Source organism: Meles meles, chromosome 7 (genome assembly GCF_922984935.1).
Source record: "Meles meles chromosome 7, mMelMel3.1 paternal haplotype, whole genome shotgun sequence".
NCBI lineage: Eukaryota > Metazoa > Chordata > Mammalia > Carnivora > Mustelidae > Meles > Meles meles.
This window is the reverse complement of record NC_060072.1, coordinates 50,538,701-50,565,736: the sequence shown is the minus strand read 5'-3', so window position 1 is coordinate 50,565,736 and position 27,036 is coordinate 50,538,701. Positions and strand designations below refer to the sequence as shown.

The 27,036-nt window shown below is 39.7% G+C and overlaps 1 protein-coding gene across 1 annotated transcript in view; it reads right to left on the bottom strand.

The window, feature by feature from the left end:
* GRIP1 (glutamate receptor interacting protein 1) overlaps positions 1-24,062 on the bottom strand; it is a 241,064-nt gene extending 217,002 nt beyond the window's left edge. The window contains exon 1 of the mRNA XM_046011787.1: positions 23,780-24,062. Within this exon, the coding sequence (XP_045867743.1) occupies positions 23,780-24,062 (283 nt within the window). The remainder of the gene's footprint in view (positions 1-23,779) is intronic.
* Between the last annotated feature and the right edge of the window lie 2,974 nt (positions 24,063-27,036).

Here is a 27,036-nt window from a genome sequence, read left to right as displayed (position 1 = left end):
ACAGTGTAGGTGTTTCTCCACTTTCTCCACATCCTTGTCAACACCCGTTGTTTCCTGACTTGTTAATTTTAGCCATTCTGACTGGTGTGAGGTGGTATCTCATTGTGGTTTTGATTTGTATTTCCCTGATGCTGAGTGATGTTTTTTCATGTGTCTGTTGGCCTTTTGGATGTCTTCTTTGGAGAAATATCTGTTCATGTCTTCTGCCCATTTCTTGATAGGATTATTTGTTCTTTGGGTGTTGAGTTTGATAAGTTCTTTCTAGATTTTGGATACTAGCCCCTCATCTGATATGTCATCTGCAAATATCTTCTCCCATTCTGTCGGTTGTCTTTGGTTTTGTTGATTGTTTCCTTTGCTATGCAAAAGCTTTTTATCCTGATAAAGCCCCAATAGTTCATTTTTGCCCTTGCTTCCCTTGCCTTTAGCGATGTGTCCAGGAAGAAGTTGCTGCGGCTGAGGTCGATGAGGTTGCTGCCCATGACGAACAGTATTTTGACAGTCTGTGCCAATGGTGTGCTGAGGGAACTCTCAAAAATAGGTTCAGTGTTAGTTACAAAGACACATTGATTCATTGTCATCACCCAGGATCCTCAATTCTCTGCACCCAAAACGCCAATATAATTTTGAACCATGAGTTGAGCAAGGAATCGATTTTCCTTTGATTCAAATTCCTGAGTAGGCTGCTCTGGAAACCTGGGAAAGCTTTGCTCTCACCTTCTGGACATTCTACTTTAATATCAGACAGATGTTAACAATTAGAGATGTTCTAAGAACAATAAACAATTAAGGAGCCAGCATGATTGATCTCATACTGCAGGTAATTGCTCTCTGAGGACATCGTGCCATTCTTGAGAGCGAGAACAACAATCAGCGCTTCACAAAGCTGCAGACCAGGGCTTGAAAAAATTCTGGTCTTCTCCTGACCTCCTCCTTGCCCCCACCCCTCCTGCCACCACCCACCTAAAGCCTCTTTGCCTCTTCAGCTGGAGAAAGTGGCGTAAGGGGCTTCTTCCTCATCAGAAATCAAGAGTTGGGTTGTAGAAGTTCTTCTGAAGTTTGTAAGCTGGAGCACGAGGCTATTCACTCAGAACATCTCTAACTGGCTCAAATATACACACGCCAAATGTCCCAAAGGCAGCAAGTAGATAATGAGTGAAATAAAAATCCAAAGAGATTATTGTGTTTAGAAAAGCTTTCCCTTTGGGAAAATGTTTTATAAATTGCAGGACATAGTTATTCCATCAATATTTTTTTTGATATTGTGGTAAAATACACATAACATGAAATTTAACCTTACTCATTTTTAAGTGTACAGTTTAGTGGTCTTAAATACATTCATATTGTGCTACAACTAAAACCACCATCCGCCTCCTGAACTCTTTTCCCCTTATAAAACTGGAAGTCTACAGCCTTTAAACAACACCTTCCTGTTCCACCCCGCCTTCAGCCTTTGGTAACCTCTATTCTACTCTCTCTCTTCATGAATTTGTCTATTCTAGGTATCTCAGATAAGTGGAACCACACAATATTTGTCCCTTTATGTCTGGTTTATTTCATTTAGCATAATGTCTTCAAGGTTCACCTGTGTTTTAGCATATTATCATACTTCCATTCCTTTTTAGGTTGAATAATACTTCCTTGTATATATATACCACATTTTGTTTACCCATTCATCTGTTCATGGACTTTTGGGCTGCCCACCTTTCGGTTATTGTGAATAATGCTGCTCTGAACATTGGTGTGCAAGTATCTTTTCAAGTCTCTGTTTTCAGTTCTTTTGGGTATATACCTAAGAGTGAAATTGCTGGATCACATACTAATTCTACGTTTAATTTTGAGGAACTCAAATTATTTTCTACAGTGACTACACCATTTTGTATTCCCACTAATAATGCAAAAGGCTTCCAAGTCCTTCACATCCTTGCCAATATTTGATAGTTGTAATTTTCCATTGTTTTTTGTTTGGTTTTGGTTTTGAATAATATCTGTTCTAATGGTTTAAAGGTGATATCTCATTGTAGTTTTAATTTCATGCCCTTAATGATTAGTGATGTTGAGTATTGTTTCTTTGGCTTATAGGCCGTATTTATAACTCCTTTGGAGAAATGTCTACTCAAGTTCTTTGCCCATTTCTCAATTGGGTTGGTTTTTATTTTTGTTGTTGTTGTTGAGTTGTAGGAGCTCCTTCTATATTTTGGAATATATTAATCCTTTATGAATATATAATTTGCAAACATTTTCTTCCACTCTGTGAGTTGTCTTATCATCACTCTATTGACAGTGTCCTTTGATGCATGAAAGTTTTTAATTTTGATGGAGTCTAACTTATCTATTTTGCTTTGATCCCTGTGTCTTTGATGTCATACCTAAGAAATCACTGTAGTGATTCCATTTGATTAGTCCCTGATACCATTTTCAACAGCATTCTCAGATTACTCTGCAAGCCACCTATAATAAACTTATTTATTCCCAAATAAATTCTGAAGAAATACAATGTGATAGGCTAAGGAGCAAAAGATGCATGGGTGACTTCAAATTGGCTCCCAATTGTCTTTAAGGCTCAAACTGGATGGCATTGGTTTTCCTTCATGACCTGATCCCTGCCTACTTCTTTAGCCTCATCTCACCCTTGCCATCTAACTTCAGTAATCCTGAATTCCCTGTGCTCCGGATTATTCTACATATGTCCTCTTACCTGCCTAACTTATATTCATCCATCAAGTCTTAACCCAGTTAGCACTTTTTCCAGGAAGTGTCTCATGATCTGTCCTGATTTCCAACCAGCTTCCAGTTGGCCAGGAGGTTGATGTGCTAGCTTTGAGATCCTGTGGCACCTCATGTGATGTCTATCACAGGATTTCTTCCCCAGAATTATGATCTATTTAGCTCTCTCCCCCTCTAGATCACAAATCTCAGACAGTAACCATATCTATAATTTATTTATTTATTTGTTTGTTTGTTTGTTTGTTTATTTATTTATTTTTTAGAGAGAGATCACAAGTAGGCAGAGAGGCAGGCAGAGAGAGAGGAAGGGAAGCAGGCTCCCTGCTGAGCAGAGAGCCCGATGCGGGGCTCGATTCCAGGACCCGGAGATCATGACCTGAGCCAAAGGCAGAGGCTTTAACCCACTGAGCCACCCAGGTGCCCCTCTATAATTTATTTTTATCACTATGGAAATGTAACTCTTACCCTGAACAAGCCAGTGTTTTTCCCCATTTAAAATGGTTTGTTCAAAGCCATGCAAGTTAAATAATCCTATGATTTTAGATATTAAAAAGTAATATTGTCAGAAAATAAATTACAATCACTTCTCTTTTCATACTCATGTTTGTTCTCTCAAAAGGCTAGAATACAGTTGCATAGAGGTCAGTACCATTACCTTGGTTTGAATAACTCAACAAAACATCTCATTTCGGAAAGTATAAAAATATGTAACAAGGTGATTTACATCTTTAAGTTAAAGTACGTAATAGATAGCTACAGTTAAGAGTTAATCTCCTTAAAGCTGAAAAGAGAGAAAAAAATTAGAAGTAAAGTAACATCTTAGGGCAGGATGGATATATTAGAAATTTATCATTGGATAGACTGCAAAACATCTCTTGCATCTGAGTAATAAATAAAATTTATTGATTCTCTGACTATTAGAGAAATAAAGCATGTAAAATAATCATTTATGCTAAGGACATAGAGTAAAGAACCAGAATTATTCTCTGTAGCAAGCACTATGCTGATGGTTAATAGCACATACAGCCACTTTTATACCTCTTGCTCTTTTTAATCTATTTCCAAGGAAAGACAGTGGTTATTATTTGGTTTTCCCCATGTAAAATTTCTCATATAATGCAGTAAATCTTTAAACGTTACATGAGAAGTACATTTTTCTTTCAGGATCTCATTCATAGTTAAGAATGCTTGGGGGTATATTTCATTTACCATGGACAACATTTCCAATTTAACTTGTTCCAGAGAATGTAACATTTGCAGCTAATTTCCAACATAACATTTAGAAATAGCTCAAAGTGAAAACCCATTATTGGTTTTTGCCCCGTTTAAAAGCCAAATGCAAATGAAAACCAAGGCAAGACTGTATTTTGCTTTTGGATCATACATTTCAGTTGCTTTTCCAGAAAACTGGGTTTGGGGTAAATGACAAGCTTGCGATGTCATTGTTCGTGTAACACACAAGTCAGGAAGGTCTCGAGGAGGAGAGGACCCATGTTAACTGGTCAGGACCTTATTCTTATGGATCTGCCATTCTTATGAATCTGCCAGATGGGTGGCCATCTTCTCTAAATTACATATATTATATTAGCTTCATTTTTTGCTAACCAATATAGTTCAAATCCCAGCTTTCCTATTTCTATCAGCTTCTCATTATGGATAGCTTACATTATGTTTTGCCCAAACTGATCTGACTCTCTGATGTGGCTCATGCATCTCACTTGCAAATGGACAGATATTCACATATGTACTTTCCCAGAAGAACTGATGACCCGTGGGTCTTATGACATTCTTTTTGAGTATTTCTAATGTTAAAAATTACTACACTAATTTTCAAAGGGACTTATAAAGTAATAAAATATTTACAAATTTAGATTGAAAGACATTCATTCGTACTATTGCATAAAGAAACCATAGTTGGTATTAGTGATTTTTTTAAACATAATTACCCTCTGACAAGATGCATAAAATGAGGAAATTCAAAATGATAGAATTAACCTTGGAGTTTGAGGCAATATGTAGTTTTATAACTGTTAGAGTTTAATGGAAAATGTCACTGAGATGGAAAAATTTTGCAAACATATATTTTAGATGGGAAGTCTAAAAGAGAATCATTTTAAGATAACCTATCAAATTTGAGGAGTTGGGGATGATATAGATAAGAAGTTTGCCAAAAATATAAATAGCATAAAGAGTACACAGAGAGATTTGCAAGTATCTTTCATATAGAATTTGACAAATATTTATTTCAAGCCTACTAAAAATTTCAGATACTCAAGAGTCCTGAGTGGAAAGAAGCAAGCACCATGGGGGTAGGGAATGCCCCTCTGTGAAGGCGACATGTGCTGAGATTCAAATGAGGACAAGGAGCCAGCCTTACCTCTGGGGAGGAGGACTCCAGGCAAGCAGGCACACCAGTCTCAAGTGCACATTGAAGGTATATTTTCACAAGATGAAACCAGACAGGGAGATAAACAATAAGAGACTCTTAATCTCAGAAACAAACTGAGGGTTGCTGGAGGGAGGGAACTGGGAGGGATGGGGTGTGGGTGATGGGCACCGGGGAGGATTTGTGCTATGGTGAGTGCTGTGAATTGTGTAAGCCTGATGAATCACAGACCTGTACCCCTGAAGCAAATAATACATTATATGTTAATTTAAAAAAGTATAATTTCAAAACCAAATGCTGAAAAGAGTCAAACAAACGTTCAGTTACAAATTAATGTATCCGGGCGCCTGGGTGGCTCAGTTGGTTAAGCGACTGCCTTCAGCTCGGGTCATGATCCTGGAGTCCCGGGATTGAGTCCCGCATCGGGCTCCCAGCTCCATGGGGAGTCTGCGTCTCTCTCTGACCTTCTCCTCACTCATGCTGTCTCTCACTGTCTCTCTCTCAAACAAATAAATAAAATCTTTTAAAAAAATTAATGTATCCCAGGGGCGCCTGGGTGGCTCACTGGATTAAGCCGCTGCCTTCGGCTCAGGTCATGATCTTAGGGTCCTGGGATCGAGCCCCGCATCGGGCTCTCTGCTCCTCAGGGAGCCTGCTTCCTCCTCTCTCTCTGCCTGCCTCTCTGCCTACTTGTGATCTCTCTCTCTGCCAAATAAATAAATAAAATCTTTAAAAAAAATTAATGTATCCCTAGACAGCATATATATTGGACACTGTATACACATGTACATGTATATACAGACATATGTGTATACTAAATATGTGTGCATACATAGTTTTCTATAAAGAAAACTGAAAGTAAATTTCTTTTTTTTTTTTTAAAGGTTTTATTTATCTGTTTGACAGACAGAGATCACAAGTAGGCAGAGAGGCAGGCAGAGAGAGAGGAGGAAGCAGGCTCCCTGTGGAGCAGAGAACCCGATGCGGGGCTCGATCCCAGGACCCTGGTATCATGACCTGAGCCGAAGGCAGAGGCTTTAATCCACTGAGCCACCCAGGCGCCCCGAAAGTAAATTTCTTAAATGTCTTGAACATAAGCCAGCAGAAGCTAGGAATAGCTGGCTAGTTCATATACTGAAAACATTTGCTTACATTTGTCCTAATAAATCTGCCTTGTCCTTATTTCTCTTAGCCTTTCTTTCTACCAGTGTTTACTTTCTGTCCCCTTATCCTGTGAGCTGGGGAAGCTGAGAAAGCCTACTGTCTCAATTAAAAAGAGGTATAGTCAGTGTCACAAATCCATGTTTCACAGTTCTGGAAACGAGCACAGAATCCTGATGAGACAGTGCACTGCTTTCTTCTATGGAGGTGGCTCTGCAGGTGGCAAAAAGAAGAGCACTGAGCTGGGACACCCAGGGACTTGGCATGGATGCGATTTTGCCAGGATTCATGCTCGTGTGCTCTCTGACCATCTCTGCCTGGTCCAAGTAATTCATTTGCATGGACATTAAGCTCCAAATGTCATTGCACACTATGCCTTCCCATTTTCTAACCACAGGTGCTTATAGATCAGGCTCTTGCTCAACCTGCCGCTGGCTGCTAAGCCATTATCTGTCCTACAGAGCCTTAGGAGAGCTGTACTCTTTCCTTTGATAAAGGATACTTAGATGTTCTTTGCCATCACTCAAGACAGCTCAACAACTGACACTGTATTACTTTTGGTTTTCATCAGATGGTTTCTTTGTGGCAGGGAGCAGTGTCTAATCTTAGGACTTTATACTTCTGTATTAGGAAGGCGACTGCAACCCAGAAATTTAAGCACAATCACCTAGTCCACCAAATCTTTGATCTTGGACTAACAGACTCCTAACTGGTTTTCCTGACTCTTCTTCAATCATCAGACCTCTATCTGCAGAACAAAACGAAACCATCGGTCCACCTGCTTATTCACTCATTGTTCAAGAAACATCCACAGTATCTATCGAATATCTTCCACGTGTCAAGCACATGTCTTACAAGTTTCAAAGTGACTGTGTCAGGACTCGCAGTAGTCAGAGAGGGATGAATCAGGTAGGTTACTATAGGGAACAAGTGACGTTTTTGTCTAATTTAGCAGCTATTTCTTCCTTTATTAGCACCTCCTGATGGATATACAGATATACAGACAGATGGACATAGATAGACATATAGATACCTCTATCCATCTATCTACCCATCCATCCATGTGCTAATTCCAACATTTGTGCATTTAGGTCTAATTGTGCCCCGAAGCCTTAAGACCGATGATGGAAACACTGACAAACCACAAAAGGAGTACTGAGGTGGAAACAGCCAGCTCTGTCTGGAGCAGCTGGGGAAACACACACCCACCCAGCACCTGCCAATGCTTCCCTATTCAAATGTCACCTCTTCAGGGAACGCTTACTCTCCTTCTCCCCAGAAGGATGACTTCATTTTACTCTGCTCTTCATAGATTATGAGGTCACAAATGCCAGAGAGCATGGCTTGGTCATGTTTGTATCTCCCAGGGCTTACCATTGTGCCTGTTAGATTGGATACAGAGTATGCCTTCAACAGAAATGCCTCGAGTACCTCTCTGTCCCCAGCCCTAAGTGAATGCAGACAGGAGCAGACAGGAGCAGAAGGCTGGGCCTGGCCTTGAAGAATTCACCAGGATGGCTAATATGTACAGAGAACTGGCCTTCAGAAGGAAACCTGAAATAACTTGTTCCATTTCTCATTTTCCCCTTTTCTCCATGTCCTTTTCTGTCACTATACTCTCGTTAACTCCCCATCTGAGCCTAATACAAATGTTACCATGTCACTTTTCAGACAGCCTTGCCAGTTTCCTTGTCACATGTTCTCAAAATACCTTGTATTTCTCCTGTATATAAAGGAGTTCTTCTCAACCAGGGGTGATTTTGGTCCCCTTTCCTGAGGACATCTGGCAATAGCTGGAGACAGTTTTGATTGTTACTATTGGGAGCGGGGGTTGCTGTTGACATATAAAGGACAGGGATCCTTCTAAACGTCTCACAAAATACAGGACAGTTCCCTACAACAAAGAATTATCTGGCCCCAAATGTCAAGAGCTTGAGAAACTCTTACAATAAATCATCACAGTTTAGAACTATTGATCTACCTTTGTCATTCTTTTTCCCCATTAAACTTTAAGTTCCAAAAGGGGAGGATCTAAGTCTGCTTTGCATCATTATATTCACAAAGACTTTCAAGTAGTAGGGACTCAACAAACACTTGTTGAACAGAGTCTTTAAAAATATGTTAAATCTGCTTTCTGAAACAGAATACAGTATTCAAGCAACTTATCCTTTATTGCAAGTATGTATATTAGCATGCAACATTAAATTCTTTCTCCTCATTTACCATTTCCTAGAAACAAAAGTTGTTGGTTGCATGGCTGGATGTTGGTCTAAGTGAGGAGGCTCCATTCCAAAATGAAAATATCACATATGGAACTATTTGTTTTAAATTATTAGAAATTCTTGGGAGATTGAAAAGATGCACGAAATGCCTGGTTCTAGATGCAATAATGCTTCATAAAATTTGCAGTACACAGAACTGACAAGTTGCAACGACACAACTGGCAGGAAATCTAACGTGCATGATGCCCAACATGTCACACAGCGATCAGAGTGGCGTCACCAAAATACCCCTGAAATAAATGATAACACAGATTTCTATACTTCATAACTGCTCCCTAGGAACAATAAACTTAGATTCTACTGAGCTGTGTCTTCAATGAGGCTAAACCCTCTAATTATAATTTTGAGTCAAAATATTTGCTTTAAATTTAACTCAAGTGAACATTCAAATGTGATTTTTATATAAAAGTCAATTTCTGGAAGAGCTATGATGTAAAAACATTTGGAAAAGGGACTCAGTTAATTATTAAACTGACTCTGAAAAATGTATTAAAACACACTACTTTATAAAAATAAAAAGCAATTTGTTTATGAAGGACACCATCCTTAAAAGCATGTTACAATTGCACACCAGACCTACTTTCATCCAGAGATGTTTACCTTCTGCATGAGGCAGTGAATTATTTAAATATACACAGAACCTTCATTTGAAAGCATGCTAAACCATTCATCTTTTATATTGCCCTGTTGACATTCTATATGGAAAGAACACTTTAAGATCCTAGTTTCGAAGAATACAAACTTGATTTTGACTTTTAAAAATGGACAATTTTTTCCCCCTGAAAAATCTTGAGGCACTGGTAGTCACTCTGTCAAATATAGATCACGGCTTTGGGGCTTTCAGGCACCTTTTCTGCTTTTGAGTTTGGCAACTACAATGCACAAGGACCTTTTTGCTAGGTTCTGAAGAAGATGTGGAAAATTCCAGAATCCTTATCTTCCAATACCAGCTCAGAGCCTCCCTGGATTTGTTTTCTTCTGCTCTCTGCCCTCACAGTGCTTAAACTCTTGTGAGGAAGAAAAATGTGGACTTGAGTCCTCAATTTGCGCAAAAAAGATATTTTTGAGTGAAAGAATGGATCTCATTTGACAGGTGAGAAAAATAAGGCTTAGAGAAATTAGCTGAAAGCGTCTTAAAATAGAGGATGCCTTCCTGCATCTTTTCCGACTATATGTTCAAGACTTTACTGTTCTATCACGGGACTACAAAGCCCGTGAGGGCAGGGAGCAGAGACTTTTTGAATGGGTCAGTAACATTTTACGAATCACAGAGCAGTATCTGCTTCTGCATCTCATCACCCTTTTAGTGCCATAAAAGATGTTCCCCACTAGAGTCAAGTCACAATTGAAGGAGAAATGTCTATTCTTAGGATTTTATTGGGATTGCCTTATAGAGACGAAAGGCCAGAAAACATTCCAGCTGAATCAAATTTCTATATGCGTTGGCTGCATTTATTACAATAATTGGGAATAGCACACGAGGAAAGTAAAATTTCCTATTACTCTAGTGATAGTAAGATAATTGGAAAAGCTATTATTTCCTTGGTCATGGACTTGATAGGAAAATCTTGGAGCTGGACTATTTTTTATTCAAATTTTCCCCCTACACAGTATCTTGTACATTCTAGGTGCTTAATAAGTATTTGTTCATTGGCTTTGTTTACTATTTGGATAAAAGGGATATTAAAAGTGCTATTCAAATAGAACATGAAAACTTATAAGAAAAACAAATACTACTTATATGCAACTTTTATTTTTATCACTATAACAGCAATGCTAAAGACCTTTGTAGTGTATCACTGTTTTCGTTGCCATTTTCCTCCATTTAGTAAGCATTAGGCGGAAGATTTTACTCTTTGTCTTAATATAATGCCAACCAGTGTAGACATCTGACTTTCCATGTATAAAGGGAAAAGGGCGAATGAAACTATCCTTGTCATTATTATGGGAGACTGGTGACAAGCTATAGAATGGTGGTCCCACCATGTGAGTCAGTGATGCAGAAATTTCTATCTAAGCAGAAGATTGTCACAAACTCTCTGAAGGTGACAGAACTACAGCAAAAATGGAATGAACAGGTATTAACACTGAATACGGGCCAAGGGCTGGTCCCAAAATGCAAATACACAAATACAAATGTACATGAATTCTGGAATCCTAGAAACCCATACTGAATCCAAGGTTCAAACCATTGTTTAAGGGGCGCTTGGGGGGCCTCAGTGGATTAAGCCTCTGCCTTGAGCTCAGGTCATGATCTCAGGGTCCTGGGATCGAGTCCTGCATTGGGCTCTCTGCTCAGCGGGGAGCCTGCTTCCCCCTCTCTCTCTGCCTGCCTCTCTGCCTACTTGTGATCTCTGTCTGTCAAATAAATAAAATCTTTAAAAACAACAACAACAACAAAACCCATTGTTCAAGATAAATGTGCATATTCCTGCTCTGAATCATTATGAATTGATCAAATGTAACACTCAGAGTCTATGGGAAGCCTATAATCCTTATGAATTGGTATCAATTCCACTTAACAAACAAGAAAGGAAAAGCCCAGGATGGGTAAGTGACTTGCTCAAGGGACGGTAAAAGGTAGGATAAGAAATCCATCTGCTTGTATAGCAGATAGGAGCATGTCTGTAATTTGTTTTTAAGTAAGCCCTATGCCCAACACGTGGCTTGAACTCACGACTCTGAGATCAAGAGTCGCACGCTCTACCAACTGAACCAGCCAGGCACCCCAGAATGTCTGTCATTTTAAAAGATGACCCTATGTAAGTGAAGACTTCATCTCGAATCTCAAAAATTAAAAAAGAGTAAGTGGAAAAAGAGGGAAATGGGTGTTTTGTAACTTTTGAATACCTAAAGATGACCACAGCTTTTGTCTTTAAATCAGTAAAGACACAGATTAAATTACCACTATCCCCCTTTTACTGAAGAGTATTAATTACCCGAAGTTAAATAAGTTGCACAAATTTTCTTAGCTGTAAGTGACAGCATTAGAATCTGAATGAGGAAGTTGGGTTCCAGAGGCCGTGCCATCGTCCACTGTGCTACGTGATGCCTGACCACACCCTTAAGCAGTCTCTAGCTTCATCTTTTTTTTTTTTTTTTTGACAGAGAGAGATCACAAGTAGGCAGAGAGGCAGGCAGAGACAGAGAGGAGGAAGCAGGCTACCCGGTGAGCAGAGAGCCCGATGCAGGACTTGACCCCAGGACCCTGAGATCATGACCTGAGCTGAAGGCAGAGGCTTAACCCACTGAGCTACCCAGGCGCCCCATCTTTATTATCCTTTATCCTTTACATCCTATCCTGATCCTTTGTTAGTCTTAAACTGAAGTTGCCAATGGCAGTCAAATCACATAGTAACTGCACCTGAGAGTAGGATCTTGAAGGAACTCTGCACCTTCAAGTTCAAGAGATCAGAGTCCAGGTAACCCTCAGATAAATGGGAAGATTCATATGTATGAGATTCATAAGCTTTCATTCACTTTTTCAAAGAGGTATAAAATGGTTTATGTTTTCCTTCAAAAATGGTCCATCTCTGCATTTTCCTTTTGCGTGGTGTTATATTTCATGAGGCAACAAAGGCTTCATGTCTTCCATTCCTGGTAATAAGAAGTGATTAATCACAATCACCTGTCACACTTAATTGAGCATTCATTCCACGAAAAGATTTTCTACAAGCTCCAGAGTGAAATTTACATTTTAATGTCCACAGATAAAAAAGTATAGCAGTATGTGTTACTTTTTTTTCACAATGAAAACCATTTTCGAGAATTTAGACTGTTAAATAATCATTCCTTTTATGAGACTAGCTCCAAAGATACATATAAATTTTGAAGTCTATAGTATTATTTAACAATTTTAGTGCTTTAAGTTTTGCAGCCGATCATGGAAGACTTGCTCTTATAGCTTTCTCTGCAGAGTCGTCTTAATTATAGGGAAATCCCTTTACAAATGGCTCTCCATTTACAGTGCTTCAGCTGGAACCTCATATTGGTTTTATTGGAAATGATGAAAAATTACTCTGCCTGGGACACAGCGTTAACAATCAGGTTTGGAAGTGAACTACACTCTTTTAGCTTTAGACAAATTTAGACTTAGCATATTTCCTTTTAAACAATTTTTCCCAAAGAGGTTGAATAAAGCAAAAACCTTTTAGAATTTCAGAACCCTAGTGAATTTTGCAAGGTGAAAGGATTCCTACAGGTTATCTGATTCGATCTGTACATTTAATTGACAAATAAATTTCACCCAATTTACAGAGTGAAAGAACCAGGACTAGAAGCCCTGGGTATGGGCTGCCATTGTGCCTTCTTCCTGTGCTTTTCATGTAGCTCACATGGGTGGGAGGGTTCTCTCGTCCTAATGACAGTGATTTCTTTCAGTCTTTCTTCATAGCATTTATGACGACCTGGTTTGTGTTGTATACTCATTTGGTATTGTCTTTCTCCACGAGAGCAAAGAATCTGTGGCTTCTAAGGGTGTGTCACAAGGTTGGACTCAATAAACACTTGGTAAATTAAGTTTAAAATTTAATACTAAACATTTCCCCATCGTTTACATTTTATTTCCTAAAATATCCATGTTTGCTTTAACTAGAATTTTAAAAATTAAATATCTTAATGTCCTCAAGATAGAAGACTTCTTAAGTAAGATAAGTCATAAGAGGAGAAAATAATAAATTCTGCTACATTAAAATTAGGGGTTTCTGATTCAACAAAAACCCACCATAAAGAAATTATAAATAAGAGTCACATATCAAAAGAAGAAAATTGTCACACATATAAGCAACAAAAGATTAGTATCCAGAATACACAAATAAGTGCTAAAAATCAAAAAGGAAAATAAACCCAAATTATACATTAGATTAAAAAGTGATAAAAGATATGAATGTATATTTTAAAGAAAAGCAAACACAGTGCTAATAATGGCCAATAATTACCAATAAAAATAAGATTGATACGCAACCTCTTTAGTAATCAGGGAAATAAAAATTAAAAACCACAGTGATATATACTCAAAAAATTGAAAGCCAGGACTCAAACAGTGCATCGATATTTGTACACTTGTTTGTAAATCCAGGTTCATTATAGCATTATTCACGATAGCCAAAAGGTGACAGCAACCCAAGTATCCATCGACAAATGAGTGGATAAACAAAATGTGTCTTGTTTACAAATGGAATACTTACAATGGAATATTATTCAGACTTTAAAAGGAAGGAAATTCTGACAGATGCTATGACATGGATGAAAACTTAAAGGCATTTATGTTAGGTGAAATAAGCCAGGCATGAAAAGACAAATACTGTATGGTTTCACTTATACGAGGTACAAAGAAGAGTCAAATTCATAGAAAGTGCAATGGTGGTTGCCAGGGGCTGGCAGGAAGTAAGGATAAAGAGGCACTGTTTAATGGGTGTGAAGTTTAATTTTGAGAAGGTGAAAAAGTTCTGGGAATGGATTATGGTGATGGCTGCACAACGATAAGAATGTACTTAATATCACTGAACTGTACACTTAAAATGGTTGGAATAGTAAATTTTAGGTTATATATGGTTTACCACAATAGAAAAAGAAACCACAAGGAGATATAATTTATACCCGCTAGTTGACAAAACACAAAACAAAAACCCCCAAACTTCTGGAAATATCAAGTATTTATAATTACGATGGATGGAATTGTGTCCCCCTAATATTCATACATTGAAGCTCTGACCCTCCCCCCACCCCCTGATTGTATGGGAGACAAGGCCTTCCAGGAGCTGATTAAAATTAAATGAGGTCATCAGGGTGGCGTCCTGATCCTATCAAACTTACACCCTTGTAAAAAAGAAGAGATACCAGAGAACTTGTTCCCTCCCTCTCTGCTAGGAAGGACACAGCAGGAAGGCAGCCATCTACAAGCCAGGAAAAGAGCGCTCACCAGAAACTGAACCCTGGTCTTGGACTTGACAGTCCCCAGAACAGTGAGAAGATAAATTTCTGTTGTTTAAGTCACCTAGTCTTGGGGATGGAAGCCCAAGCCGACTAAGTAATAGTGGAAAAAGGGGAACTCACATGCTGCTGACAGGAGTATATGTGCGGAGAGCTGGTCTAGCCAACGTGAAGGGGGACACACTCATAACCCAGCAACCCCAGGGCACGGTGTGCACTCCAGAGAAACTTGAGCATATGTGCAACAGAGGATTAAGTACAGGGGAGTTAACTGGGACAGCTTTAGTACTAGCAGAATCTGCAAACAGCCAGAATAGACACTGAGAGGAGAGCAGAAACCAGAAAAGAAAACAGCCTAATAATAAATTGAAAAACACAGGACGGTATTGCTCCTGGAAAGATAAAGGAACAATGACATCCTTGAGGGGAGAACAGAGGGTTCACATGGTCATCAACATTCTGTATTTTAAGCTGGGTAGTAGGTATGTGGATGTCTTACTATTCCCGAAATCATGCATATCCATTCTGCTGACTCTTATTTTATAGAATATTATTAACAATTAAACAAATGAGGGGCGCCTGGGTGGCTCAGTCAGTTGAGCATCAGACTTCGGCTCAGGTCGTGATCTCGGGGTCCTAGATCGGGCCCCGTGTTGGGCTCTCCACTAAGCAGGGAGTCTGCTTGTCCCTCTCCCTCTGTGCCTCCCCCTGCTTGGGCTCCCTTTCTCTCTCCCAAATAAATAAATAAAACCAATTACATAAATGAAATTAATGACAATATTCAATACCAAAGTCATATAGATTAACTACATTTCATTCATATTGGTCCAAAATTTTGGATTATAATTTTATCACTCTTCCCTTGTTAGGTTCTTACGCTTTTTTTTTTTTTTAATTTAAAAAAGATTGATAAAGAGTTAAAGAAAGTAACTGTATTCAGTTTAAAGATCTCAACTTTTCATTTTCTCCACTAAGTAAGTGAGCATCCTGGGATCAAATTTTCCATTAAGACCACAGAATCCTCTACTGATCTCACAGCCCTCCTGGTCTTGCTTAGGCCTATCATACAACCTCCTGGTGCAAGTGTCTATCATATGATAATGCAGGAGAGAGAGACATGGAAGGTCATAAATAAATAGCATATAAAACTTCAACTTTCAGGGCAAAATTGGGACAGATAACAAAGCAAGCAAAATTCTGATTTAATAAATTACCTGCACTGTCTAAAAGAGTTGGCTATATAAATCACAATTTTACCAGAAGTGCTGCACAATCTACCAAATACAGTGTGAGCAGTAAAGAAAAATCTTCTGTATGTTGTCAACCAAGACTCCGCATCACATATGCAAAGTCCAAGGGCCACTTCGAGATATGCCACAGGCTTATACACACGATCGTCAAAAGCAACTTCCCCCTTCGGGGGGAGAATGTCATTGTTCACATGAAAGCATACAGTGTTTTGGTTTTGTTTTTGTTATGGCTGGAGGTAGGAGTGAGGAGTTAGAGAGAGAAGAATGAGCAAAGAGTTAAAAAAAAAAAAAAAGAATGTTGAAACCATCAAGAAATGCTCTATTTTACATGTTATCCCGCCAGGGTAAATAAATTATTCTGGGGGCACCAGGAATGTGACACATAACGGTTTCAGGTACATTCACATTTACCATTTTATTGAATCCTCAATCTATCATCTTAGATAGGAATGACTTTTCCCATTTTATATATGAAGAGAGACACACAAAGAGAGATTAAAGAATTTGCCCGCGGTGACAGTGTGGGTAAGTAAAAGTGTTGGAAGTCAAACCTAGTTCTTACTCAAAGTACAGTACTTTTTCCGCTATACTATTTCATTATGACTGCCTTAAAAATAATTTTTTTAAATGACAGCAAATAGGCGGAGGGAATTAAGAGGCACAAACTTCCCGTTTTAAGTCACAGGATGAAATGCACAGCACAGGGAATGTAGTCAAGAAGACTGTAATAACCATGCGTGGTGTCAGATGGCAAACGGACTCATCTCACTGGGTAATGTATAGAATTGTTAGATCATTACGTCGTGTACATCAAACTAATATAACATTGTGCACCAACTATAATGAAAAACAATCAGAAAAAAAAAAAAAAGATAGCAAAAATAACAAGTCAAGAAGTAATCAGCCAGACTCTTCTCTCTCCTCTCAGACTCATCTATCTTTTTGGTCATATTCCTGCTTATTAGTTACTAAGAGGAATCATAGAAAATAAAACATGGAACCAACGTTGTCAATTTTGGTCCTTCTTTAAAATTCAGATCATGATGTCCAAGAGGAGTCAGGATTTCTTTCTTCTTTTTTCTTTTTTGTCTCAGCCTTATATCCTGTAGTTTTATTTATGGCCCACGTAAAGTGTGTGTGGTGCAGTGTCGGCCCAGAGTGGGAACTCTGGAATGAGAAGGCCTGGGTATAAATCCAGAGGCAACACGTACAACTCTGTGCCCTTGGGCAACTTCTATAACCTCTCTGTGTCTCAGTATTGTTGAAAAATGAGGATTTCATCTCATGGTATGGTTTTGAGAGTCAAATAATATAATGCAGGTAAAGCATTGAATAGTTCCTGACTGATAACAAGAACTTCATAAATGTAGGCATTACTATAGGCAGCAAATATACATGCACACATACTAATAAATGTTGGGTATTGGTATTATACTACACTAGTAGCACAGCTTATTACTGGTAAAGCAAACTTAGGTGCTGAGGTATGGGGGCAGGAACACAGGCCAAAAAGGATTAGGGAGAGGCTGAGTTTGAGGTGGGTTTTGAAGAGTGAGCACGAGTCAGATATGAAGAAGGTACGTGTACTGGGGAGCAGGGGTATTTCAGGAGGAGGGAATGGTGCTAGGGAAATCACAAAGCATGAGCTCGCAAAGCAAGCGCGGTGGCTAGGTAGGGTTGCACACCCATGTCGAGGGACCAATCACAGGGAAGTAGGAGGAGTGGAGATCAGATTGAGGGAGACCCACAGGGACTGGCTCGTACGTGGAAAATGACTCCTCCAGGTAGGTAGGCTGTGAAAAGATTAAATGTTCTAGGAGTTAGAAAGAACCACAGAAAAGACTGATAAATAATGCAGCATAAAATGTCCACTTGAACAGCGATCAAACTCTTCTTTCATTTACAAAATTTGCATTTTCTAGTATGAAGATACTAGAGATATTTCAGAGGTACAGGTGTAGAAAACACCTGCATCAAATATCCTCATTGCTATTTTTCTACTAAAAATTGCCACACATGAGAATGAGTGAAATCTGTTTTCTCATGATACATATAAGGAGCTGAATGACTTTAGTACAAGCGCAGTTATACTACCAGAATTAAAACTGACGTTGAGACAAACTTGAAGGAGGTAGAATTTTAAAAATATTTGTCTGCATCCATCCTGAACTGTGAGTAACCTCTTAAATGTATGATGTGCCCTTCCACATTGTCAAGCCTATCTCTAGAAAGCTCTCCTTCTTTTTTCCTTTTGGTCTGCTATCTTCTACTTTGGCCTATCAAAATTTAACAGAAGGGTCATTTTCTCTGGGAGCCTTTTCCAAGCCTCCAATCTGCTTTAAATACACACACTTTTGCTCTCAGACCTCATGCATGTTCCCATCTGAACAATTAAACTACACCACACTGTATTACAACTGTTGGTGTTACATTTATTTGCAAACTGTGAGGTCGGTGAAGGTAGGGACCATGGTTATTCAGAACAGAGTTTGTGCATGACCCTACACTCCTAATTACGAACATGTTACTTAGCACACATGTGGCACTAAATAATTGCATGTTGTTCATTACTTCAACATCAGACAAACACAGACTGAAAAATAAATTCATTACCCTTCGACTAACAGGATGACTTCCAAACAGGTTTTTTGTTTCTCTACCCGAAAAACTACAAATTGAAAACATGGCAAAATGCCCCAAAGGCATCCAAGGCAGTACAGAAGTCTCAGATAATGTCTCTCGAAGTTGCTTTGGGCCGTGGTATAAACATGAATTCTTTCTGTCTCAGGTGCACTGAAACTCTACTTCGGTTTCCAGATCAGTCCACCTCCAGATCAATAGTTATGATTTTTCATTATTGGGAAAGAAGAACAACTCTCTCATCCACAAAATAGGCTGTTAACAGCACTGCTGGATCATTTTCTCCACGTACGAGCATAAAAACGAAAAGGGGAATATTCAAGGGATTAATGTTTCAAGGTAAAGCCATACAGCGTTTTGCCATAATCTTTCAAGAGAATCTCCTCTCTGGTTCTCCCAAAGCACATTTTCCATACCAAGAAAAATCACTTGAATTTCAAGGCAAAACAGACAAAATAGTGCCTGGAAATATTTTGTAAAACCTCAGTGCGGGGAGAAAGTTCCTTACAAAAAAAGAAGAGAAGAACGTTACAGTGAGTTAGTGGGGGAAAAAAAAATTCAATGCAAAGACTGTCAATAACTTTTTGAGAGGCTCCTCCAAATTTGAGCTCGATGCCTAAAATATGCCAGAGAGGGCTACGTGTGGGAGCACACAGTGGGTAGACTCACATTTCCCCCTCATCTTAGATTAAATATAGCTTTATTAGACACATCGAAGTAGTCATTCTTGAGGGTTGTCAGTCTAGCTCAGTTCCTTTAACCATGCCAGGCTCTCCGGAAACAGGAATAATGAGCCAGTGCTGGTGCCTCACGGAACTCACAAAAACAGACACAGGCAGCCACCTGTGGTGAGTGCGAAGCTCCACGCACGTGATGCCACAACAGCTGCTGTGGGCTCTGCAAAAATGGTGTAGCATCTGGGTTGAGTCTGAGCGATGAGCCTAAAAGCATCCAGTCAAGTGAAGAAGTATGGGCATGGGTCTCTGAGAAGTCGACCCAAAGAAATCATCAGTTGAGAATCTGGGGAAGAAGTGAAAGGATCCCCAGAGGTGGTGACATTATGGGTCATCTCTTTCCCTTTGGGGATGTATCCTGTAAAGGTCTTGGTGTTATCAGCCCTGGCATTGTGTAGAACACGCTCATGTTGGTCCAGTGAGAAAGGGAACTAAGTATCACCCCTCTGAGCGAGAAAATCATAAACTAGATTAACAATTTTTTGAAAAGATGGAAAGGAAGGCACTTTCCATAACAATCACACGGCCAATGGAATGAGTAGCCTAGAATGAGAACAAGAGTCATAGACACACACAACAGGACCATATTGCTTCCTTCACCACTTCCTTCTTCAGTACGAATGGACTGTGTCCCTCAGTGCCAAGTTACAAGGGTAATTACAATAGTAAGTAATACAGAGACTCAGGTGGCCCTGTCGGTCCAGTGGAGGACAAACTGGTGAGCAGATTCTTACAAGGCAATGTTACATGGCATCCTAGGGGACTTTACAGGTGGGGAGGGAAGGCGCAGTGGGAGCAACCAAACTGGACTCTGTGAGAAGAGGCAGGGAAGTGACATCTAAACTGAGGCCAACCAGAAAAAAGGGGGGTGGGGAGGAGAGCACTCCAGACTGCCGGACCAACATAGAAAAAGTAGAGAGGCAACACGTACACTCCCTGGGCTGGAAGCAGCTCCAGACAGCCGGAACAAGGACCCCACTGGGAGGTGCGGGCACGTGCGCAGTAGCAACGGAGAAGAGAAACAGGCTAGGTTGATAAGTAGGATCCAGATCACCGCTTTAGCCTTGAGAACATATTAGGGACTTTTCTTTTTAGTCTAGTTGGCAGGGGGTGGGGGGGTGGGGGGGTGATTACAGAACCTGCAGCGCACACATGACGGAAGTAGATCTGTGCTTCCTGAAGATCCTTCTGCAGGGTGGATGGCAAGCTGGGGGGACCACGCGGGGCCCAGGAGGGCAGTTAGGAATTTCATCTAAGTAATCCAAAGACCAACATTTGGAGATTGTTTAGAGTAATTTTAAAGCCCATTTGGAAGAATAAACGAATGAGAATAGACATGACTCCTAAGCTCTCCAACCTCTGTCCTCGCCAAGACATTAAATTCACTGTAAAACTACTGTCCTTAAAATAGAGTGATAATAGTGCAGAAATGGTGCAGACAGGTGGTTGGAACAAAGACTCAAGAAATATATGGGAATTTAGGTCATGACAAAGTGGCAAGTGGAATTGTTTAAAAAACGAATTGAGCTTTAACCGTACCTAAGAACAAAATAAATTCTAGAGGAAGTAAAGATTTAAATGTACTAAACAAAAACAGGTAAAAAAACCAATGCCAGGCAGTTCACAAAAGGAGAAGCAAAGGCTCAGTAAACAGAGATACCAATTTTCACCCAGCAGACTGGCCAGAATGTAAAAAGATAATATTCCTGGAGTGAAATTATAGGAGAATAAGGGCACTCCCACTTCCTTGGAGAGAATATCAAATTGGTGTGTCCTTTCTGGAAGACAGTTTAGTAATATAAATCAAACTCTTAAAAATGTGCATGTTGTTTGATCTAGAAACCCCATGCCTAGAAATTTATCCTAAGGAAATAACTGGACAGCCACCTAAACATGTATGTACAATAGTGGCAATTGCAACAATTTTTAAAATTTATTTTTTAATAATTTTTAAAAATTATGTTAGTCACCATATGGTACATCATTAGTTTTTGATGTAGTGTTCCAGGATTCATTGTTTGTGTATAACATCCAGTGCTCCATGCAATACGTGCCCTCCGTAATACCCATCACTGGGCTCACCCATCCCCCCCATCTCCCCATCCCCCTAAAACCCTCAGTTTGATTCCTGGAGTCCATAGTCTCTCATGGTTCGTCAACATTTTGAATAGATATTAGTGACAACTAAAATGTCCCGAAACAATGAAGTACTGTAAAACCATTTAATGTAAAGATACGGAACGATTTTAATGACATGAAAAATATTCGCAGCTTATTGATAAGTGAAGAAACAAGATTATAGAACAGAATGGATAGTATGATTCTATCATAGGTATTTGCACTGAAAAAAAAGAGGGAAGTTTATATAGAAGTGTCGACAGTTTTCTCCATTGAGATTAGAATTGATTTCTGTTTTCTCCTGTGTTTTCTGAAAATTTATTGCCAGAACTACTTTTATAATCAGGAAAAAAAAGCCCTCTATTTCCCTTTACAAGGACATGTCGAGAATATTGTTGATGGCAGAGTTAACTCAAGAGGAGGCAGGAAAGAGCATGTGCCTGTGTCATATTCCAAGCCATTAACAAGGGCCTGCTGTCCAGTGTCCCCTTTAGATCCAAGGGAAAAACTGGACACAGGAAGACTTTCTACAACAAACCTTCAAAAACTGATATTTACCCCAAAGGTAGAGATGTCATGAAAAGAAGGGGCACCTGCACTCCAATGTTCACAGCAGGAATGTCCACAATAGTCAAACTGTGGAAGGAGCCAAGATGCCCTTCAACAGATGAATGGATAAAGATGATGTGGTCCATATACACAATGGACTATTACTCAGACATCAGAAAGGATGAATACCCAATTTTGCACCCACATGGATGGAACTAGGAGGAATTATGCTAAGTGACATAAGTCAAGCAGAGAAAGACAATTACCATATGGTTTCACTCATATGTGGCACATAAGCAATAGCATGCAGGACCAAAGAGAAGGGAGGGAATTCCAAAGGGGGAGAAATCAGAGAGGGAGACGAACCATGAGAGATTCTGGACCCCGGGAAACAAACTGAGGGTCTTAGAAAGGAGAGGAGAGGGGGAGGGGGTAACAAGGTAATGGGTATTGAGGAGGGCACGTGTTGTGATGGGCACTGGTTTAACTAATGAATCACTGAACACGACATCAAAAACTAATTATGTACTATACAGTGGTTAACTATACAGTGGTTAACTGAACATAACAATAATAAAAAAAGATGAAAATCCTTGTCAGGAAAGCCAACAGTCTTACTGACTAAATTACAATATATTTTACAGTTTGATCACATGGATAATTTAGACAGCTGAACCACACTTTCACACTTAATCCCCATTATCATGCTTGCCCATTGATCAAACCATGTCAAATATTTATAATATAACTTGGGTTAAAGAATTATAGTTTTTGGATGCTTGGGTGGCTCAGTTAAACGTCTGCCTTCAGCTCAGGTCATGATCTCAGAGACCTGGGATCGAGTCGCACATTAGGCTCCCTGCTCAGCGGGAAGTCTGCTTCTCCGTCTCCTTCTGCCCCTCCCCCCTGCTCATTCCCTCTCTTGCTCTCTCTCTCTCTCTCAAACAAATAAAAATACTTAAAAAAATGTTGTTTTCTCTAGAGTAGGGCATGCCACAGTTGCATGAATTCTCATGCCACTTTATGTTTTTTCACTTATGAAAAAATAAAAAGCTGTTTGATATACTCTAACTTGGCCTATCCAGCCTAGCACATATTATGGTGAATGTTGTTTTCATAATAATTCAAAATCAATAACACTACAGGCCACCTTACTTTTGTAATGTATGGCTTCCCATGTTTAGTGAAGGAACAGGCATTCTTACTATTAGTATCAATATTATTATTCCTACTTATACAGATAAGAGAAGTTACTATCAGAGGAGGTGATATCCCCAAGGTTTTCACGGTCAGTCACAAATGCAGATTCATACCTGGTTTTGCTTTCCTGGTGGCATTTTTTTTTTCTGCCTTCTACAAATAAGACTTTTTAAATGAGAAATACTGGAGTTGAATAATTTTATTTTTCTGTAATCTACATAATACAGAATTTTAAAATTACAGAGCTCATAAATTTCCGTCTCCTGATCTTATTGAGAAAGAAACTGAAGCCCAGGGAGAGGAAATGACTTCTCGCATCTCAGCTCATTAGCAGAATGGGAGCCAGACCTCAAGTCACTTACTTCCATTATAGTGTTCATTGCGCTACAGAGAGAAACTGAGGACCCTACTACAGTCATGACAATTTAAGAGCATTTCACGTACATTTAGTTCCCATAATAACCCTGTGAGGTGTTACTAATAACAGTAGTAACAGTAGAATTTAAGTGACTTTGTAACACCTTTAGTCACAGAGCACAAGGCTTTCTAGCGAAGGCCAGAGCTTTTGCACTCTGAAATCAAGGCTCGGGTGTGTTTCCCATAACTAACTCTCAATTCGAAGGGAGCCATTGCTGAAAAGTTTTGGAAACTTAAAATTATATAGCAATCTTATAAAAAGATTCACAAAGTCTAAGATAATTATTTTCCAAGAAAAAAAAATCTTTCGATCATAGATCTTCTCAAAGCATAGGCTTTCTATAGATAATTGAAAACTGAACTCAGAGAATAATGAAAGCTTACCACTGTTTAGTTTAGCAAGAAATTCGAGAGGGCTCTGATCCAGGTTAACCTTTGTATCATTAATATCAGGTGGCTTACAGCTTAAATAGAAATCATCAATGTAAGCGTCTAGGGCTTCGGAGGCAGAAAAATATGGCTTTTCTTTATACTGGATGGAACCATCAATATTAAAGGAGATGCTGTTGAAGACTAAAGTTGCTGGAAGAGAAGGTTCAGAAGTGCTAAAGTGATGTTTCTTAACTGATTTTGCCATGACTTTCTCAAACTGGGCTGCAATGTCCATTCATCTTTCAAAAAACTCTAGACACAGAAAAAGGTAGACACGATTTCAGTTAAATAGGGCTGGGTGTTGATATAGAGTCCTTGCTACTCTTTGCATCATGTGTATTTATTTTCTTACAAATGCAATTGCTTTTTCTCCCCTTTTATGCTTTATGTATATTGAGCTCTCAAGCAATGTTCACTGATTAACAGTTTGGTTTTTTTTTTTTTTTTAAAGATTTTATTCATTTGACAGAGATCACAAGTAGGCAGAGAGGCGGGCAGGGAGAGAAAGAAGCAGGCTCCCCGCTGAGCAGAAAGCCTGACATGGGGCTCGATCCCAGGACCCTGGGGATCATGACCTGAGCCGAAGTCAGAGGCTCTAACCCACTGAGCCACCCAGGTGCCCCCACTGGTTAACGGTTTTACTGACATGGCCAGAAGTAGAAGTTGCACTTTAGAAACAAATTAGGGAGCCAGAATATGAGCTTTGCCAGGCAAAGCATAACATAGAGGTTTTACTTTCCTTTGGTTTTAGTTTTACTGGATTGGATGAGCGATTGTGGAGTCCTGAGATATTTTTATTTGCTACAATAAAACAGGACAAGCCTCCAGAATCATGTTGTAGTTTTTACTCCCTATGCCTATTTCCACTCCACTAATGGGACAGGGGAAGCCATGTAAGAAGACAAGAAAACAGGAATAGAGGACGCTGGCACAAAAATGATGTCAGAGACTGGGAAGCAAGATGAAGTGTGTGCTGAAAGGAGTAGATTTAGTAGGGACATTGGGTCCTCTGATGTTCTGGTACTCTGGCCTTCATGCAGGAGTTCAGCTACCATGAGACTTTGTAGCCCTACCTTGCATCAACCTCTTCCTTTCCATAGCAACTATGAAAAACAGGTGCTATCAGTAGTCTCATTTCCAAGGTAAGAATATGACAGCACAAGGAGATGAAATAGCTTGTCTGAAGGTATAGAGCAAGGAATCAATAGCTAAGGTTGGACTCCAGTGGTTGGATCTGAGCTTGAACTTAACCACTGCACTAGACCTCCAGTCCCACTGTCTCAGGTGTGCTGGAACTGCTGGTGTGATCTGTGATCTCTAAACATCAGCCACAGGTAACATGCCAGAATTGTCTGCCAAGATTGGGTGCCTGAGTTCCGTGGTGTCTCATTTTTCAAACGTTTAAGAGCATTCACTGGGACGTGCAAGGGGAAATGCCATTTATTTGATAACAACATATAAGTAATGCCAAAGAGAGAGTACTCACTTTTCAGTCCTTTGAAATTCAAATGGATATGTTGTATTTTCAGAATGTTACATTACATGACATCATAATGCCCCAAATTTCCATCTGTGGAATATTATTTCGTTTCCTCTAATGTAATGGAGTTATACTGAGGCCTCAGACCCTGAAGAAAACTATAGATCATCTTCCCACAAAAATGCACAATGGCCGACACAAATACAATGGGTTCTAAGATTCTGGAAGCTCATTCACAGTCCCCTTGCAGCTGAACCCTACAGGAAGACTTTCTATCCAAAGGAAGCGATAGACACGGGAAGAAAGGAAGGCTAACTAGGAAAAGAACAGTAAGAAGATTCTTACCAGGAACGAAACAAACTAACCTGGCACCATCTACTCTCGGAAATATGATGAGAAAATATCTTGTTGTTGTTTTTTTTTAAGATTTTTTATTTATTTATTTGACAGACAGAGATCACAAGTAGGCAGAGAGGCAGGCAGAGAGAGAGGGGGAAACAGGCTCCCCACTGAGCAGAGAGCCCGATGCGGGGCTCGATCCCAGGACCCTGAGATCATGACCTGAGCTGAAGGCAGAGGCTTTAACCCACTGAGCCACCCAGGTGTCCCTCTTCTGTTATTTTAAAGGCTTAGCTCAAAAGGCACTTATCGTTTGTAAATCATAATCACGGTCATCTTCATCGTCCTCCTCTAGATCTGTGAGTATGAACTGTTGCTAAAACAGACGATGGGCTTTAGAACAAATGAAGAAGCAGGTTAAATTCAGTTCTTTCACTAGCTCTGTGCCTCTATCCCCTCCCTAATATGTGATTTCTTCCTTTTTAAATTCTGCTTAATAATACTTTACTCATAGAGTGGCTGCGTTTGATCTTCTGCTACTTTGTACCAGAAGGGTCACATCAGGGGTAAAATACTGAAATACTTTCAAAACAGCCGGTAAAAGCTGCTGCCCTTCAGATGTATCCCCCCCACACATACCTCCTATACCAGTGCTTGCTTGCTACCCCAGCCCTGACCCACCTCACCTCAGACCTTCCCACAATCCAGAAACATAAGGGGTACTACCTGGCTCTCTAGGACTCTGCGCCAGCTCTGGCTGATGTCCCTTCTGTCTGGCCAGTGTCTGGCCATACAGATTACGAGATGAGTTGAATATCATCCCTGAGAAGATAATGGTATGAAGAACGTGTTAATGTTTTTCCTTTCCTCGTCCTTAGGTATTTTGCCTCACCCTATTCATCCGAATCATAGCTTGACCTACATGAGAGCTGGGTATGTGTCTTATTCCCTCTCTAAATTCAAACAAAGTAAGGAGTGGATGGATGAGTATCCCAGGCTTTCCAGCCCAGGGCACTTGCTTGATACATGTGTGTCAAAGTGAATCTCAGTCAGGATGTTCCTTTTGCTATAAAGCATTCCAGCGTGATTCCTGCAGCCGTGACAATGCTCAGGAAGATCAAGTCCTTTGGGTTTATTAGTAGCTGCTGAGAGAAACAAAATGGGCAAATGGGATAACGTTATCAAGTCAAGGATTTAGTGAGAGGAGGGTTCAATGCACAGAACAAGAAGCTGATGAGGGAGCTGGTGAGATTATCATCCATGGGGGCAATATTTTTGAGATTCACTTACATTAAATCTTTAGCACCAGACTGTCCCATGTGCATCTATAGCTCAAAGTCCAGTTTTAACTGGAAATTTAAAGGTGTTTTCTGTATCACCTAATTGCATG